General features: G+C 48.0%; 1 protein-coding gene and 1 long non-coding RNA gene across 2 annotated transcripts in view; both read right to left on the bottom strand.

Annotated features, from left to right (window-relative positions):
• The window catches only part of MEGF9 (multiple EGF like domains 9), an 80,553-nt gene extending 77,048 nt beyond the window's left edge, over nt 1-3,505 (bottom strand). The window contains exon 1 of the mRNA XM_061426683.1: nt 2,694-3,505. Within this exon, the coding sequence (XP_061282667.1) occupies nt 2,694-3,330 (637 nt within the window). The 5' untranslated portion in view covers nt 3,331-3,505. The remainder of the gene's footprint in view (nt 1-2,693) is intronic.
• Nucleotides 3,506-10,574: 7,069 nt separating this feature from the next.
• Nucleotides 10,575-16,486, bottom strand: LOC133253229 (uncharacterized). The gene is made up of 2 exons (XR_009738245.1): nt 16,263-16,486; nt 10,575-15,934 (listed from the first exon to the last, which is right to left on the bottom strand). It is a non-coding gene; the product is annotated as an uncharacterized LOC133253229 (long non-coding RNA).
• Between the last annotated feature and the right edge of the window lie 3,363 nt (nt 16,487-19,849).

Raw genomic sequence — 19,849 nt, forward strand, 5'->3', positions numbered from 1 at the left:
AAAAAAAAAGACCATGATACACAGTTAAGTGGATATAGCAAGTTGCAAAACTCTATGGCTTGCAGTATATACACATAGTTAATATATTTAATATATATAATTTATATAGTATCTCATCTTGAGCTTTTAAAAACCATTTTTAATAATCCTGTGTTTAGGGACTCCCCTAGTGGTCCAGTGGCTAAGACTCTGCGCTCCCAACGCAGGGGCCATGGGTTCGATCCCTGGTGAGGGAACGCATCCTGCACGCCACAACTTGCCTCTGAGAAAAGATCAAACTGCTAATAGTAGTAACATTTAAGGACTGACTGGAACTGGAAAGTAGTAGAGTGGGTGGGGGGACTTTCACTCTTTACTTGTGGACTTTTGGTTCTTGGTAATTTTTGCAGGTAAAGGTTATCTTTGTGGACAAATGCTATGAGTTCCCCATATGAGGAACCTGGAATAAGCAAATTCACAGAGACAGGAAGTAGAATGGTGGTTGCTAGGAATAAGGTGGATGGCCGGCCATTGAGGAGTTATTGTTTACCGGATACAGTTTGAGTTGGGGAAAATAAAAAAAGAGTCCTGAAGATGGATGGTAGTGATGGTTATACAATTTGAATGTGCTTAATGCCACTAAACTGTACACCTAAAAATGGTTAAAATGGTAAATTTTATGTTATGTATATTTTATCACAAAGAAAAAGCAACATAAAAGGAAAAAAGTTTACCTTTGTGATTTAAAAATAACAATGCAAAAATTATTAAGGTAAAATAACATCAATTACACAGACTTATGATATACTAACCTTTCAAAAGAAGGAATCTTCCTAAATAAACACTACTGTGTGCTTCAAACTTTGGAAAATCTAATTTATCCTTTTCTATTACATTTTACCTGGAGGAGGAAATGGCAATTCACTCCAGTATTCTTGCCTGAAAAAATCCCATGAACAGAGGAGCCTGGCAAGCTACTGCCCATAACGTCGCAAGGAGTCAGACATGACTGACCACACATACTACCATTACATTTTACTAAAACAAATAAAAATCATCACAAGTCTCTATTAGGTTTCTCAAATGCTTTCTGTCCCATTAAAAAAAAACAAAACAAAAAAAACTATCATACTAATAGCTAACATACATACTGAGCTAATTCACTCTGCACCCAGAACTATTGTTCTAAGTGCTATAAATGCACTAACTTAGTTAATTTTCACAGGATTTCACAGCAAATTTCATAGGATTCACAGCAATCCTATGAGCTAAACACTATTATTATCTTCATTTCTCAGATGAAGAGAGGTTAATTGACCTGCCCAAATTACACAGTTAATAAAAGGCAGCAGAGATAAGATTCAAACTAAGAATGGAATCGAGTCCATACACTCAAATACTACGATTCCCGCCTCTCAGTATCATGTTGGTCTCTCCATAGGGAGGCCAAAAGAGGTTACAGTCAAAATCCAGCTAGATAGCACACTCCTTGAAGCTGGAAGAAATACCAACTTGGCTTTTTATGGGTGAATAATCTGCATTCCTACTTATGTCAATGCCAAGCTCCAACCCAAGACTGGACTGTATTAAGACTCATAATCATGTGGGAAAACTCTACAAATTCAATTATAGTCCAAAGTCCATACCTGACCCCACAGTAAATCACTGAGCCTAAGAATTAGGTCAGAGATCCATTAATATAAATCCAGCTAAAGGCAAAATGGTTTGGACAAATCAAACCCCAACTCAAAGCAAAGGAATTCAGAAACTCTTGTCTAACATCTTGACAAGACAGGTTTTATTTGTTTAGTTTCAGGCCCACTTTAGATCTCAAGAGGAAAAAGAACAGAAGTTGTCTCTAACTTTGCTTGAAGACTTTCAATCAGCAGGAAGAAGAGCTTTATTTTTTACCAGGACTCAGATAGAAATTGTCTTTTATCAACATCAGCAAAACTGAACATCCCCCTTAAGGAGGAAAAAATGGGCCTCCCTGCTTAAATTGTGTATTTGCCCAAACATACTGACTTGTAATTGAGGAAGGAAAAAACAAACAAAAAAAACGGTGCAAGGAAGGGATTTAACCTAATTTATAAATGTGCTCAGCCTAGATATACACCTGTCCCAAATGACTACTGAATCCATTCATTTGCAGGGAAAACATGGATTACAATTTCTTTTTTCTTTTGGCCTCAAGTGGTCTGTACTACTGTTTGTAAACAAAATCCTCTCAATATCTTTTCCACCTGTCACATGCACGTCTGATATTTACATGAACAAGGAAAGTGGAGCCTTAGGAGGAATCCCTTCAATTTCTGATCTATTGGTCGCAGGAGGTACTGTGCTGGTTTTCAAACTTCCCCAGATCACCCAGGCGGAGGGGCACGGTGAGCCAACCGAACCCAAAAGTTTGCGCCCATCCAGCGCGTCTGACAAAGGCAAAGACAGCGCTGTTTGGAAGGAGGTGCGATGCTATCCACGCAGCAGTCGCTCCCCTCCCAAGGAAGCACAGCCCAAGTGGGGGACAAAAGGCTTTCCAGATTGGGGACTGGGGAGGGGGGTGGGGCAGGCTATCTAGAGCTTGGACCTCCCCTTGAAGTCGAAATCTGGGGAACCTTTGGGGGCCAGAAATGCTCCATTCCAGCCAAGAAGCCCAACGCTAGAAGGACGGGCAGCCGCGGGGAGGGTCCGGCGGCCGAGGAGGCGCTGGGACTCACCTGGGGGAGGCGGAGAGGGGGCTTCGGTGGCAGGTGGGGTGGGCGGGACGCTGCTGCTGCTGCTGCTGCTGCCGCCGCCGCCGCCGCCGCCGGGGAGAGCCGAGGTCGGGTTCGGGGGAGCGGTGGGCGCCCGCACCGTGGTCGCTACAGGGGTGGTCGGCGCCGGGCCAGTGGTCGTCGAGAGGGTGGTCGGCGCGGGTCTGGTTGTCACCCAAGGGGTAGTCGGAGTACGTTCCACCGCAGGAGGTGTGACTCGCGAGGGAACGAGCGGTGCCTGAGAGGTGGTCCGCGCGGGCCCGGCGGCGGTGGTCGGAGCCGGCCCGGCGGTGGTCGGAGGAGGGGTGGTCTCCGGGGGCTGGGCTGAGGAAGACGCAGCCTGGGGTCGGTGGAGGGTGGCGCGCGGGGATCCGGTCCTCGGGGCCTGGGCTGTGGGAGCCGTGGCTTTAGAGAAAGGGTGGCTGGGCTCGCCCCCCAGCCGGGGGCCCGGCGACGCGTCCACCTGCCCCGCGGCCCCGCCGCCACCGGTGACATTCCCCGCCGAGGTGGCTGAGGCGGCGGCGGCGGCGGCGGCGCACAACAGGGCGAGGCCGCCCAGGCTCGGCAGGCTCCTCATGGCGCGCTCGGCTTCGCCATTCATTCATTCAGTCAGTCAGCCGGTCGGTCAGTCATCTCCTCGCTGCACTCGGACCAGGGAAGCCGCCGCAGCCGCCGCCGCCACCGGGCGCACCATCGCCACCTCCCTCTGACAGGCGGCCGGCCCCGCGGGCGGGCCCCGGAGCGGAGGGAGCGACCGGGCCGAGCGCGGACGGCCCGCCCTCCCTGATTGGCAGCTTGGCCAGGCCTATGGGAGGCCACGCCGCCTCACGTGACCTGCCCGCTTCCCGGCCTCTTTGTGGCCCCACGAGCCAATCAGAGGGCGCTGAGGAGAGGGGGCGGTACTAAAGTGGGAGGTGGGTGGAGCGAGCGCCGCTCCAGCCGGTCAGACTAGCGGCAGCCCCGGCTTTGTCTGCCCTAGAAGCGGGGCGCGGGCCCCGGGCTCCGGGCGCCGGGGAGCAGACAAAGGACGCGCCCGGCGAGGCAGACGCCGGGCCAAGTCGTCTGCTCCACTGGGCGGCGAGCGCGACCCCGGGACGGGGACTCGGCTCTTGGGAGCTTCCCCGCTCTCTTAAACAATGGGGCGCCAGCGCCTCTCCCGGGCTCGGGTGGGGACGGAGCTGGAACCCCCGCAATAGGCCAGGGTGGCTGCAGCGAGGATGTAGAGCGCAGCACCTCCTCTGCTGCCCGAGAGTGCACGGCCTCAGCCCTGCCCTGCGAGGTCTTCGCTGCATTCCCATTTCAGAGATGGGGAAACTGAGGCCCTTGTTGAGGACCTTACTGAGCCAAGACCCACGCCCTCACCAGGCACCTGCTTTGGGCCAGGCGCTGTACCTGGCAGGACGGGGGTTCTAGAGACCGTCTGTGTGAGGGTGACAGGCTCACACGCACACTCACTTTATACCCCCTGGAGAGTGAGATCGGACAGGGTTGAACCTCAGCTCCAAGCTTCCTGCTGAGTGGTTTTGTGGGAAAACTGAGTGCCGTTTTCTTACCTCTAAAATGGGGTTGATGGCAGCTAACATCCCCACCGCCCACCCCTCTCTCACAGAGCTGATGTGAGAATTAAGTAATGCCCTGAAAGGGCTTAACGCAGTGCCCGGCCCACAGTAAACCCTCATTAATGCTGCCTACACTCAGCGTACTGTGTTAGGACAAGCCCCACGCCGCAGACCTGCGTGTCCTCAGAGCCGCCTGCCTATTGCAGGGCTAGGGGTGGGTCTGACCACAGAGCTTGACCCTGGGCGACACTAAACCCTGTGCAAGGCTGGAATTCCGATGCGCAGCCTCGCACCGTCCCCCAGGATTCAGAGCTCGCACAGGCGCTGCAGCCGGGCCGGCGCGCTTGTCATCTGACAGGGCTTAATCCCAGCCCCACCGCCAACCCATTCCTGGCCTCCCCTGCGTGATGCTTCCTTTGTACATGGCTTCCCATTAGTCACCGGCCTCGAGCCAGAACTGGGCGATCACATTTGCGTGCGAACCTGTTATATGTTAATTAAAAATGCACTTGTTTACCTGAATGAGGAGTGGGTGGGGAGAGGGCATGTATGTGCTTGTGTGATGAAACATAAACACGTTTGTGAGTCTATGTATATGAGTGTATATTTGTATGATCTTATAAGTATGGGAGCTGGTATCTGTTTTTGCATATTGTATGTTTTTAAGTATCTGCACGTGGACTGGTGTGTGTTTTATGTGTATTTTCTGTGTGTTTTTACATTTGTACCTATGTGTGGTTCACATGGTAAAGAATCTGCCTGCAATGCAGGAGACGGGTTCCATCACTGGGTTGGGAAGATCCCCTGGAGGAGGAAATGGCAACCAACTCCAGTATTTTTGCCTGGAGAATTCCGTGGACAGGGGAGCCTGGTGGGCTACTGTCCATGGGACGACAAAGGTTTGGACTGGACTTAGCAATTAAACAGCAGCAACATGAATGCATCTTAATAGGTCCCTCTATGTATGTAAGGGGAAGGGGCGAAATGGGAGGGGTGTGTGTGGGTTCTGGTTTCAGACCAATATTTAAGAAGCACAAATCAAGATTCCGTTTTTACTTCTCTTAGGGAAGGGCGGGGACAGGTCAAGCCCCTCCCCCATAGTCTTTTGCTGACTCTAACCCTTCAAACCCCAGCCCAAATACTGTATCCTCTAAGAGAATTTTCTGGATCTCTGAGTGGGAATGCACCTCTCTCTCCCTATTTTCCCACTGCCCTTTGTTCATTGATTATAGCCCTGATCTATCAATCTATCTATTCCCTGCCTCTTCCTGAAAGGATTAAGGACAGCTTTCAGAAATGTATACAACAGGATAAATTGAACTGCCCCGGTGGCTTTATTACTTCTCACAGGCATGCATCAGTGGGATACTAGAACTTGGGATTTCTGTGTCTGGCTCTCCTCTATTAGGCTGCTCTCTCTGTTCTCAGTGCTTAGCAGGGGGAACCCATGTGAGCACTAATCCATGCTGGTTAGTTTGAATTACATCGCAAAGAGACCCTGTGGTGCCCTGGGAAGAGTTTGTATCTTTAAAGTCAGACAGAGCCGGATCATGACTCTACCAGCTGTGTGACCTTGGAGGGAAAACCTTTGACCTCCCTGAGCCTCAATTTCCTCATCTATAAAATGGGACCAGTGAATTCTGCCTCAGTTAAGCTGAGGCCTGAAGGGAATGTTTTTACAGAGCCTGGCATGCAGAAGGTGCTCAGTCTCATTTATGCCAGTGCTAACGTTGAGACTTGTTGGCTGGCTGAAGGACCACAACCAGAAACAGCTTCATCGGGTGACATGGCCTGACAGCCACCCTACCAGATATCCCAAGTGATAGCTGAAAAATTCTAGTTTGGCCCTGAGCTGCGCTATATCAGAGATTCTCTGGCACTACAAGAGAAAAGCTGATACAGCTTCTTTGCCTGGAGAATCACAGAGAAAAGACTAGAAGGCTTTGCCAAAGTAATCCAGGCTAGCTCCCTGCCTCAGACAGGGGTCACCCCCAACTGCAGTTTCTAAAATGAGTTGATTACCCTGTTGACATGCATAGTAAGTGTTGCATTTTCTGGAAAGGGGATGGAAGTGTCTTGGTGTGGATTCACTCCCCACTGAATACTTAAATGTCTTGTCCTGCCTTTATCTCTAAACTGCAAGAAGACTTTTTGTTGGTTTCTTAGGAATAATATTTTACGTTTGTCCAAATACCAACATCAGAGACAGGTGTTATATCTCTTTTAATCATAAAACGTCATTGTAATGGTGGCTCTGAAGACATTATGGAAATATTAATAACCGACCACTGAGCTCCTACTGTGTGCTACATGTTATCCGAAAAGCTACATATGGCTTCTTTTGTTTAATCCTAAGAAAGACCCCAGGAAGCAGGTACTGATACTATTGTTGTTTGGTTATAGTTCAGTCACTAAGTCATCTCTGACTCCTTGCCATGCCACGGAGTGCAGCACGCCAGGCTGCCCTGTCCATCATATCTCCTGGAGTTTGCTCAGATTCATGTCCATTGAGTCAGTGATGCTATCTAACCATCTATTAATATCCCCACTTTACAGATAAGAAAACTAGACCATAGAAATGTTAAACAGCTTGCAAGGTTACTTAGCGATAGAGCCAGAAATCAGACTAAGGCTGGCTCACTCTAGCCGGCACCCTTAACAACTCTGCTCTCAATGGAAAATGCTGATGATATGTTAAGAAAAGAGAAGATAAAAATCATGGCTATGACTCTCTGTGTATCACAACGTTGTTTGGTACTTTTCCTGTGGCTCCAGAACTGCAGCTAAGGCCCAGGGCTCTAAAGAGAGCTGTCAACCCATCCTTGGCATCCAAGGCCACTGGACTTAATTGGGGGGAGGGATGCACAGAGCAGCAGAGGGCAGAGAGAGCTGACCCCTCTTTGGATCCTCAGCACCTAGCACTGCTGCTGCTGCTGCTGCTGCTAAGTCACTTCAGTTTGTGTCCGACTCTGTGCGACCCCATAGACGGCAGCCCACCAGGCTCCCCCGTCCCTGGGATTCTCCAGGCAAGAACACTGAAGTGGGGTGCCATTTCCTTCTCCAATGCAAGAAAGTGAAAACTGAAAGTGAAGTCGCTCAGTCATGTCTGACCCTCAGCGACCCCATGAATTGCAGCCTTCCAGGCTCCTCCGTCCATGGGATTTTCCAGGCAAGACTACTGGAGTGGGGTGCCATCGCCTTCTCCAGCACCTAGCACAGTGGCAAATAAAAAGAAATAGCTCAAGAATTTTCTGTTGAGCTAAATGAGGCCTTGTGATGTGGCAGACACCATTCCAGGAGTTTTGCATTTGTAACCCATTTATTCCCCAAAAGTAGGGTTATCACCTGTGCTTGAAAGAAGGCAAAAGAGAGTCTCAGAGAGGGTAAAGGACTTGCCCAACACCTGTGTGTGCGTGTGTGTGTGTGTGCAAGTGCACTAAGTTGCTTCAGTCGTGTCTGACTCTTTGTGACCCCATGGGCTGTAGCCTGCCAGGCTCCTCTGTCCATGGGACTCTCCAGGCAAGAATACTGGAGTGGGTTGCCATGCCCTCCTCCAGGGGATCTTCCCAACCCAGGGATCAAGCCCGCATCCTTATGTCTCCTGCACTGGCAGGCAGGTTCCTGACCATTAGTGCCACCTGGGAAGCCCCTGCCCAACCCCGCCCAGCTCCAAAACCCAGACTGTTCTCAGACTCCACAGCCATCCTTGTGGGCACTGGCCCTTGCACATAGTAGGCGGTCAGTGAACACACTGAAAGAAAGAATAGGTATACACTAAATCTAACCTTCCTGCTAGAGCAGCATTTTAAAAAAGAGAAGCTTTGGGAGTAAGAAAAGAAGGCATAATAATACAATCAGCAAAAATAACTTCACTTCTCGGATTCCGATAAAACATAGAAACTTTCCCCTTTCTGGTTTCATTGAAGCAGCAATGCTGACATGGACTATTTCTAATCCTGCCGGAGCCTCGGCTCCTATCAGATGTGGCCAGATGCAAAGTTTGGCATCATCTGCAGACAACTTTAGTGATTGGGGCCACTATGAACAAAGTCTGCTCAGCAAAGGACACTAACAACTCACGGAAAGGAAAATACAAATGGCTAAGATACATGAAATATTGTGTATTCAACTTAAGTAATCAAAGGTTTGTGAACTGAAACAGTAATTTACTTATTTTTTTGCCTATTGATTTGGCACGAATTTTATAAACATGGTAATACTTGTTGCTGGCTAGGGAACGCCTCACGGAATCGATGAGAATGTGAGGTGTTTGTCCTCTAACTTCAGCCCTAGAGAAAATAAACAATGACGTAAATAAAGCTTTATATACAAAAATGTTCATCAGAGTGTTATGGATAATACTGAGAATTAGAAAAGTCTAAACAGATAACAGGGAATTCCCTGGTGGTCCAGTAGTTAGGACTCCAAGTTCTCACTGCTAAAGGCCCTGGTTTAATCCCTGGTCAGGGAACCAAGATCCCACAAACCACGTGGCTTGGCCAGAAAAATAAACAGATAACAATAGGGAGGGATTAAACACTTTGTGCTCTATGCCATCCCTATGTTGCAACCCTATACATCTTTAAAAAACAATATTCATGAAGGAAATTCTTGCAATATAAAGTTATGGAAAAATAGGTTACATACCTCTTAGAAGAGCCAAAAATCCAAAATGCTGACAATATTAAATGTGGGAGAGGATTTGGAGCAAGAGAACTCTTATTCACTGCTGGTGGGAAGGAAGATGTAACAGCCATTTGGAAGGCAGTTTGGTGGTTTCTTACAAAACTAAACATACTCTTACACACCAGCAAGTGCGTCCTTTGGTATTTACTCAAAGGAGGTGAACACTTGTGTTTATCCCAAAACCTGCACAAGGATGTTTACAGCGGCTTTATTCATAACTGCCAAAACTTGGAAGCAGCCAGGATGCCCTTCTGTAGGTGAATGAATAAACCCGGTCCGTATCTGGACAACGGAACATTATTCAGCACTAAAAAGAAATGAGCTGTCAAGTCATGGAAAGACATGGAGGAAACAAATACATATTACAGAGTGAAAGCAGCCAATCTGAAAAGTCCATACACTGTACGACATTCTGGAAAAGGCTAAATGATGGGGACAGTTAAAAGACTATGGTAGCCAGGGTGTGGCAGGGGGATGAGGGATGAGTAGACGGAGAAGGCAATGGCACCCCACTCCAGTACTCTTGCCTGGAAAATCCCATGGGCAGAGGAGCCTGGTGGGCTGCCGTCTATGGGGTCACACAGAGTCGGACATGACTGAAGTGACTTAGCAGCAGCAGGTGGAGCACAGAGCATTTTTAGGGCAAACAAAAATACCCTGAACGATACTACAATGATGGCTACATGGCATTACCCATTTATCCAAACCCACAGAACGCATACCACCAAGAGTGACCCATAACAGGCTGAATGAATATGATGCGTCAAAGTAGATTCATTAAGTGTAACAAGGGTACCACCCTGGTGGGGGAAGTTAAGAGTGGGCTTTGCGTGTTCGCTCAGTCGTGTCCGACTCTCTGTGATTCCATGGACTATACCCCGCCAGGTTCTTCTGTCCAAGAAATTTTTCAGGCAAGAATACTGGAGTGGGTTGCCACGCCCTCCTCCAGGGGATCTTCCCAACCCGGGGACCGAACCCGCATCTCCCATGTCCCCTGCATTGGCTGGCAGGTTCTTTATTACTGCATGTGAGGGGCAGGGGATAGATGGGAAATCTCTATACCATTTGCTCAGTTGTGCTGTGAACCCAAAATCTCCAATAAAAAATAGCTTTATTAAAAAATAGTTTACATGGCTATTTAGACTATGGTCTCAATTATGTAAGTATATGAATATATTCATATATTATTGAAGTGAAGAAGTGCAGTCGCTCAGCCGTGTCCGACTCTTTGCGACCCCATGAACTGTAGCCTACCAGGCTCCTCTGTCCATGGGATTTTCCAGGCAAGAGTACTGGAGGGGATTGCCACTTCCTTCTCCAGGGGATCTTCCCGACCCAGGGATCGAACCCGGGTCTCCCACATTGTAGACAGACGCTTTACTGTCTGAGCCACCAGGGAAGTCCTACATTCACATATTATTTTACATAGTACAAATAATATATGCATATATTACTAATTCTATATGCTATCTATATGAATATAACATTTTATATAGACGCAAAATAAAAGTCTAAAAGGGAATATAACAAAATATTAACACTTTTAGTCTCTGAATGATTGCATTATGGGTATTTAGATTGTTATTCATACTTTTACACATTTTTCCTTTTTTTTTTTTCACAATAAACACACATTACTTAAATAATCAGGAATAACCCACATTAGAACTCATTTGGATCTGGGGATATGTCTGCCAGCCATATCCTAGATCTGCTTCCATATTCTCTCTTCTTAAGTTGATGAGGAGGAGAAAATTTTAAGTTGTAAATTCAGATTAATGGCAAAGCACCTTCCCCAATGAAACTAAATGCTGAAATCCTGCCTGAAAGTCCTTCTGATGCTAAAATAAGCTCAGAAAAGCATTTGCTGTCCTTCTCCGCGATCCACTGAAGGACGTCATTCACAGTGGGCACCGAGTCAAACCCTCGCTCGTCATCACCGCTGGCTGCAGAGCAAAGAATCTGAACCATTTGGGAGAGGAATGGGGTCAGGGCTTCACAAATAACTCTTTCCCTTAGCTTGCTATAATTATAATACAGGGGATTACTGACAGGTGCAGAACACACACGGCTTTCCCAGTCATTGTCTCGTTTGAGCTTTGGGACCACTCTGGAGAGAAGGAGGCGGGGATACTAGCAGTGACAGGAGTAGTGTATTGCACTAGGAATAGTTCGAGTAGCAGTATACTAACCGCGGTAGTGACTAACATTTACTGACCACTTATTATACGCCGGACATCATGCTGAAACCCTTCATGAACATTTTCCCTTTTAACCTTATACTGTGAGATAGAAGTGATTGTCCCCACTTCCTAGGTCAACATAGTTAAAGTGAAAGTGTTAGTTGCTCAGTCGTGTCTGACTCTTTGCCACCCATGGATTGTGGCCCGTCAGGCTCCTCTGTCCATGAGATTCTCCAGGCAAGAGTACTAGAATACTGGAGTGGATTGCCTTTCCCTTCTCCGAGGGATCTTCAAGACCCACGGATCAAACCTGGGTCTCTCTCATCGTAGGCAGACTCTTTACCATCTGAGCCACCAGGGAAGCCCACAGGTCAGTATACTGCTGCTTAAAAAAGTCAAATGACTTACCCAGGAGCACCAAACTAGTAAATGGAAGAAAGTGAAAGTGAAGTTGCTCAGTCGTGTCCAATTCTTCGCGACCCCGTGGACTGTAGCCCACCAGGCTCCTCCGTCCATGGGATTTTCCAGGCAAGAGTACTGAAGTGGGTTGCCGTTTCCTTCTCCAGGAGATCTTCCCAACCCAGGCATTGAACCCAGGTCTCCCGCATTGTAGGCAGATGCTTTACACCCGAGCCACCAGGGAAGTCCAGATAGTAAATAGAAGAACTAGAGTTCATAACCAGTTTTTCAGTCCTCAAGTCCAGAGTGATTTCCACAACAGTTTACTGAGCCTCCTCAACTTTACTTTTGATTTCTGTTGTTAGGAGAGAAGCAAGCGCAGCAGTAAAGAGTACCAGGCTCAGCCCTGGTCTTTCTAGCTGTATAACTTTGGACAACTCACTTTAGCTCCATGTTTCAACATCATCTCCTGTAGAATGAGGATCATAATATCTATCTCCCAAGTCAAGGTTGAACAAAGCAGTGTGTACAAGTGTTGAGCCGAGGCCCGCCCCACAGTAAACACTCAGAAGACGCTGGAACATATCTGACTTTCCTGAACCTTGTCTTTTCACGCAGTGGGTCAAGACCAAGTGAATACAATGGCCTTGGGGGTTAATGCCCAGAGCTTCTAGGCTCTCAGTGGATTCATACTCCCCAACCTGTTCCATGACCTTGGCCTTCTTGAAGGGCTTCCTTCATTGGAGTGGGTACCTGTCATTGGATTGGTGTTTAGGGCTGGGAGAGTAGCAGGAGTGGGCACTTGATTCCTCAGGTACTTTTAAGAAACCCAGGCCTTTGGGACTAAGACTCTTGGTTGAACTATTTTGAGGTGGCCATGTAGATCTCATGCTGATTTCTAAGGGCTGGAAAATAAGGAAACCCAGTTCTTGGGGGAGAATATGTTTCCCTGAAAAAGCCACAGAATGAGTAAATATCAGAGCTGAAAGAGAACTTAAGAATCCACCCTGCCAAACCTGAACTCATAACAATGATCTACCGATAACCCAGAGAAGGAAAGGGCCTTAACCGGATCCCATGCTCCACGTCAGTGACAGAGCCGGGGTCAGATCCAAACCCCCTGACTCTCAGGCCACAATCAGACCTGCATCATTCCTTACAGAGGAGGAAGCTGGGAGCCGGCGAGGGGCCAACAGTCTGCTGGTGGGAGCCCAGGGCCTTCCCGCCCACAGCACCGCCCTTCTGGTGTCTGGTCCAGGGCCTCTTATGTCACCAGGCTCCCTCACCAGGAACTTTCCTCCTGGAATCAAAGAAATGCTGCTAGCTCTCTACTGACAGCCAAAGTATTCTTTTAGATGATAACAATAACCAAGGGCTGCTCTCAGGCGGTAGTTGAGACCTCAAAATGGCAAAATCTTCCAAATTAGGCCACATTAAACTAAAGGAACTAGAAACAACATCTTTCCCATTCCATCAGGCCTAAATTAGAACAGCTCTGAAGAGGATCCTAGGAGATTAGGCCAGCTCTCAGGCCTGTGGGTCTGATTTTCTTCCTCAGTCTCTGCACTTTTCTTGTGATCATTGAGTGTATTGGGTGTATGCGTCAATGCAGCCTGGAATTTGGAACTGATTGCAATCCTTAGCCACATACAGACACCTCTTTACAGACAGGAACTTTGGAATCTTGGCTCCCTGGTCTCATGTTGGGGAATTAGATTATGAATCAGACAAGCTGGGTTCCCCACCCAGAGTCTATCTCCCTTCAGGGTGAAAGGGTCTAGCAGGAAAAGTACATGATCTAGGGCCTGGCTATACTACTTCCAGCCTATGTCATCAGGGCAAGAATCCAGCCCTCTAAGCTTCAGTTTGGACATCTGTAAAGTGAGTATATAATGCCTGGTTTATACATTCTGCTTCTAGGAGGATTAAATCATTCATTCATTCAGCAGAAACATATTAAATACTGATTAAGAGATATCCTAGTGAATAAGATTTTAAAAAAGGGTGAGTACTTCGCCCTTGTGGTGCTTACAATATATCGAGTGAGATAGCCAATTAACACCTGTTAATGAGCATGTAAGTAAGCAAGATATTTACAGCCTACGATAAATAGTACAAAGCAGAAGAAAGGGTTCTGTGACAAAGAGAAACTGGGAAACATTTCCTTGGGGTGGTCAAGGAAAGCCTCTCTGAGGATGTAGCATTCAGTCTGAAATCAAAAGAAGAAGCTAGTTCTGCAAAAACTGCAAGAAGCAGCAAGTGCAGTCATGAGGTAGGAAAGGGTCTGAAAGGAGGCAGAATAGGCAGAGTGTATTAAGTGAGGGAGAGCACATTAAGTGGTCCGAAATGAGGTGGGCGATGGAAATGCAGAGCTCTGTTGCCACGTAGGGCTTCCCCCACGGCTCAGCAGTAAAGAATACACCTGTAATGCAGGAGCCAAAGGAGATGCGGGTTCCATCCCTGGGTCGGGAAGATCCCCTGGAGGAGGGCATGGCAACCCACTCCAGTATTCTTGCCTGGAGAATCTCATGGACAGAGGAGCCTGGCAGGCTACAGTCCATAGGGTCGCAAAGAGTCAGACACGACTGAAAAAGAGACTTAGCATGCACAGACATAGCCGAGTAAGTAGATGGGATTTTCTTCTAAGAGAAATGTGAAGTCCCGGGAGCCTTTTAAGGAGGGGATGGAGGTGCAATCAGAAGCAACAAGGGCAAGAGCACAGTGAGAAGACTGAGTGGCTCGCAGGTGAGAAGGCGGCAGCCTGCACTGGCCTAAAGGCGACTCACGATTGATCTTAGATGTGGGATGTCAAGACTTGCTGTTAGATTGGGTGTGGGGTGGGGGAAAGAAAGAAAACAAGAATGATTCCAGGAGGTGGGAGGGAGGTTCAAGAGGGAAGGGGTATATGTATACCCGTGGCTGATTCGTGTTGCTGTATGGCAGAAACCAACACAGCATTGTAAAGCAATTACCCTCCAATTAAAAATAAAATTTTTAAAAAAGAATAAAGCCAGAAGTGAGTGAGTGAGGTTAAAAAAAAAAGATGATTCCTAGATGGGAGATCAATGCAATCAGTCATTGAACAAGCATCCGTGAAGCACATAGATGTGCCTTGTTGTTGCTGATAAAGACAGGGGTGAAGAGCATGCTTAGGCAGGCAGGCAGACCAGAAAACAGGCAAATGTAGGCATTCAATTGGGTTTGGAAGATGTTAGGGAACATCTAACTCTGCTAAGGGAAAAGGATCGAAGAGGTTGTCCTGGAGGAGGGGAATTTGAGCTGAGTCTTGGAGAAGGACCAGGACTGAGGCGGAGGACTCTGGGGTCACGGAAGAGAGTTCTGAAGTTAACAGGGCAGCAGCAATAACAGTAACAATAAGTGATATTTGTGAAGCCTTAACAGCAAGGTGTTGTCGTTTGTTCACTCAGTCGTATCCAACTCTCTGCAGCCCCATGGATTGTAGCCTGCCAGGTTCTTCTGTCCAAGGAATTTTTCAGGCAAGAATACTGCAGTGGGTTGCCATGCCCTCCTCTAGAGGATCTTCCCAACCCAGGAATTGAACCCAGTCTTCCTGCATTGGTAGATTTTTTACCACTGAGCCACCAGGTCTTCCCTTAACAGTGTGCTAGGAACTGTTGTAAGTGCAAGTTAAGGGAATTCCCTGGTGGTCCAGTGGTTAGGACGCCAAGCTTTTCACTGCCGAGGCCCCAGATTCAGTCCCTGGTGAGGGAACTAAGGTCCCACAGGCCGAGGGGCATGGCCAAAATGATAAAGTAATAATAAAAAGTACCAGTTAATTTCTTTAATCCTCACATGAGAACTCTGTGAGGTAGGCCTGTGATAATCATCTCCACATCATGAATGAGGAGAGCGAGGCACAGTGAACACCTCCTCCATTGCTCGCCCAAGGCCACAGCACCTCACACCGAGCTCCAGGTCATGCAGGTTGGCTCCAGAGACCATGTCCCAACCGTAACACGGACTGCCTCTCCCTGGGAGAGTCGGGCACGTTAGAGAGTTGACAAGCGCAGAGAGGACAGGACATAGGAAGGCAGAAGTCAGTGGAAGGGGAGGTAGATGGCATGAAAGTATTCTGCAGACTGGTACGTACCATCCTGCAGCGGAAGATCACCACCATGATGAAACGCTTTGAGAGACCAGGGTTTCTCAGCAGTGTCTCTGGATTATTGGTCTTGGGGGACAGTGGCTCCTTGTGGGCGGGGGTGGGGGGGTGCCCCAACAGAGGGGAACTCCACGGGACAGATAGTACATCTGACCCTCAGTCGGGAAGCAGCAGGTTCGGACTCCAGTCCCAGGTCTGCCCCTGACTTGCTCCGTGGTTTCGAGTCACTTCTCAGCCCGTCTTCAGGGTCCCCGTCTGGAAGATGGAAGGAGGGAGCAGTGGGGGGTTCCGAGGGCTTGCCCAGCCTTCACATTTTGAACGACTGCTGTCACTATTGGTGCCCTGCTTCTTGACACAAAAGGAATGTTTGCTTGGAGCCCTTGACTGAAGCAAAAAAGCCACCTCGGATGGCAGTGGCACCTCCAGAAGGCAGGACCCATGCTAGATGAGAAGCCATGGCTGCTGTCTCCCGGGTCCACAGACCTCTGAGTTAAACCCCTCTCCTCACCGCGCCCCCCTCCAGCCAGGACAATGGTTTCTACCCTCCCCCTCCTCCAATCCAGCCATTCCTACCCCTTTTCACCTGCTGGGGGCTGAGAAGCAGTGGCAGCCTCTTAGACAGCACACTTCTGGGGACGCAGCCAGAAGGTGCTCTTGTATCCTGGTTGGTCTTGCTCCGAGTTTTCTGAGAAGCAAATTCTTGGGACCTTTTCGCGTGTGCTGCTCCAGGCTCCATCTGTGCTACTGGTTTGGGTCCACTGTCCTGGAAGAAGGGCTTCCCAGGCACTGGTGGTAAAGAACCCTCCTGCCAAGGCAGGAGACATAAGAGATGCAGGTTCAATTCCTGGGTTGGGAAGATCCCATGGAGGAGGGCATGGCCATCCACTCTAGTATTCTTGCCCAGAGAATCCCATGGACAAAGGAGCCTGATGAGCTACTGTCCACAGGCTCTCAAAGAGTTGGACACGACTGAGCAACTAACACTCACGCTCACTCACCCTACAAAGGGCTTCCCTGGGGGCTCAGTGGTGAAGAATCTGCCTGCCAATGCAAGAGACTCAGGTTTGATCCCTGGGTTGGGAAGATCTCCTGGAGAAGGGAATGACAACCTACTCCAGTATTCTTACCTGGAGAATCCCACGGACAGAGGAGCCTGGCAGGCTACAGTCCAGAGGGTCACAAAGAGTCGGATGTGACTGAAGTGACTTGGCATGGACACACCCTGGAATAAAAAGTGTTCATCTGGATGCAGACAGAATCTTTCTCCCCACATCTTCTGAGAACAGATTCACGGGCCTGCAAGAGAAGCTTTTCCATCAAAGCAGTACAACCCCAAGTCATCCTGCTGACACAGAATTTTGTAAACTGTAAAGTACTTCTATACGTTGTTAATTCACATACTATTTTTTGCACCTCATAAAATTTCTGAACAAGCTTGGACAGAGGTAAGATTGCAAGATAAAATACAAGATGCTAGTCAATTTTGAATTTCTGATAAACAATGAATAATAAATAGTTTCCTTTTTATAGTAAGTATATCCCACATATTGCATAGGACATATCTATGCTAAAATATTATTCATTATTTATCTGAAATTGAGATTGCTGCTAAGTCTAACAATGCTGGACAGGGATTTTTTTTTTTTTTTTTACTTTTATTTGCATTTATTTTTTGAGGCATTTCTTCCTGGGCCATAAGTTTTTGCTTCTTCAGTTTCTTCTGGGGTATCTTTTCCTTTTGTGCAACCTCCTCTTCTGGTTTAGGAACAATCTGTTCTTTTCCAGTCAAGAGCCTCTCAATGTGCCAAGGAGAGTTCAGGTGTGGGTTGATCCGACCGCGAGCTCTGCTAAGTCCTGTGCCTGCATCTCGGGGGCTTTGTTCACCTGGATGTGCTCAGTGATCAGAGAACCTGCGTCTAAGCCCTTAAGTTCAGCATCACTCCTTGCCTCTTGGAGCACGTGCACTGAACATCCAGCATCTTTTGGGGCCACCAACCCAGCGTCCAGCCCCTACTGTTTGGCCTCTGTATACCTTTGCTTCTTTATAGCGACTTCATTCAGGTACTTGCTGGCTTTTCTGGTATGCATACCCTTAATGGCCTGGCCAATCTCATGAGTGTTCTTAAAGTGAACATGAAGCTCCGAACCTCCTGATTTGCATGATTTTGTGGGGTTTTCTGGGTCAAGTGAATAGTGCACCATTTTTCAGAGGTCACATTCAGCTGCTTACCAAAAAAAGGTGGACAGGGAATATTAACCCCTTTTTGCAGGACTGGGACTTAAAGGACGTGAAAGAATTTATCCAAAGTCTCTGAGAGCACCGACTGTGTCTTCTTCATTTGTTAAATTTTAGTATTTGTTAATTTTGTAAACAGGAGAGGTGTATTCTCTTACAGCCAGTGTATCAGTTCTTTTAGTAGTGATCTGAAAGATTTTTGTATCATGAACAGTCTAGTCCTCTGAGAATCTATGCTCTGTGATTGTAGAGGTATGTGTGCCGCACCCCTATGTTCAGAGCAGGAGTTTTCACACTAGCCAAGACAGGAAGGCAGCGTAAACGTCCATGGACAGAGGAATGGAAAAAGAAGATGTGGTACGTATATACAATGGAATACTACTCAGCCATGAAAAAGAACAAAATAATGCCATTTGCAGCAACACAGATGCAACTAGAGATTATCATACTAAGGGAAGTGAGTCAGAAAAAGACAAATATCACATGTTATCACTTAAATGGGGACTCTAAAAAAGTGAACTTACCTGAAAAACAGAAACAAACTCACAGGCCTAGAGAACACACTGTGGGTGCCGGGGGAGGGAGCAGGGAGAGGGCTGCATCGGGAGTTAGGGGTTAGCAGATGCAAACTGGTACCAGGGTGGGCCAACGACAAGGTCCTATTGCACAGCGCAGGGAACTGTCTCTGATCTCCTGGGATAAACCGTAATAGAAAGAACACTTAAAAAGAAAGTGTATACATATGTGTGTGTATAACTGAGTCACTTGGCCGTAGAGCAGAAATTAACACAACATTGTAAATCAATTATGCTGCTGTGCTTAATTGTTCAGTCGTGTCTGACTCTTTGTGACCCCCTGGACTGTAGTCCACCAGGCTCCTCTGTCCATGGAATTCTCCAGGCAAGAATATTGGAGTGGGTTGCCATGCCCTCCTCCAGGGGATCTTCCCTACCCAGGGATCAAACCCAGGTCTCCCGCATTACAGGCAGATTCTTTACTGTCTGAGCCACTAGGGAAGCCCAAGAATACTGGAATAGGTAGCCTATCCCTTCTCCAGGGGATCTGCTGGATCCAGGAATCAAACTGGGGTCTCCTGCATCGCAGGCAGATTCTTTACTGCTGAGCTACCAGAGAAGCCCAACTCAATTATACTTCAGTTAAAAGAAAAAGTCCCTTGCCTGCCCTCTGGATGAGCAGCCCGGTCAGGGGTGATGGTGGGACAACCTCCAGGGTGATTCTGGACCAGATTCAGCTCATCTCTCTCCTGATGGACATCCTGGGCTCTGCCCAGTGACAGCTCCCATACCAACGTCCTCTGCCCAGCCAGAGCTGTGACTAAACCCAGACACACCAAAAAGACTTGAGCTTCCGATGATGGAGGTCAGGAGTCTTGATTCCCCGCCAGGCTGTCCACCAAGAAAGATGTCCTGCTGAAGAACTGTAGGCTGGCACAAGCCCTGACCACAGGTCTGCGGTTCACTCCTGGAATGTTAGGGTGCCAAGAGAGGCCCTTAAAAGCATCGAAGTCGAATCCAAACAGTCTCATTTTTCCAGAAATACACACCAAGGCTCAGAGAAGGAAAGAACTTAGTCAAGCTCAAACAGTAAGCTGGCAAGAGGACCAGGCCTGTGTTTTCCCCGGGCTCTGCATTCCTGATTCAGACGATCAGGTTTCAGTGCAAAGCAAACAGCAGGTGTCAGGGACGCGGTGAGTCACCGGTGTGCTGGCACTGCAGGTCACCGAGCTTTAACCCTGGCTCACAATTAGCCTCTTAATCCAGTCTGTCACTCCCTGAAGGCCCTGCAGGCCACCGGCTGAGGGTTAGAAATAAAGTCCTATCCGCCAAGGCCCTGAAATGGGAGATGAAATGGCTCACAAAGATGGTCTGATCTAGTTCCTTCAGCCATGCAAAGTCCCTAGCATCCATCCTGGG

The sequence above is a fragment of the Bos javanicus genome, chromosome 8, assembly GCF_032452875.1.
Source record: "Bos javanicus breed banteng chromosome 8, ARS-OSU_banteng_1.0, whole genome shotgun sequence".
In the NCBI taxonomy this organism is placed as follows: domain Eukaryota; kingdom Metazoa; phylum Chordata; class Mammalia; order Artiodactyla; family Bovidae; genus Bos; species Bos javanicus.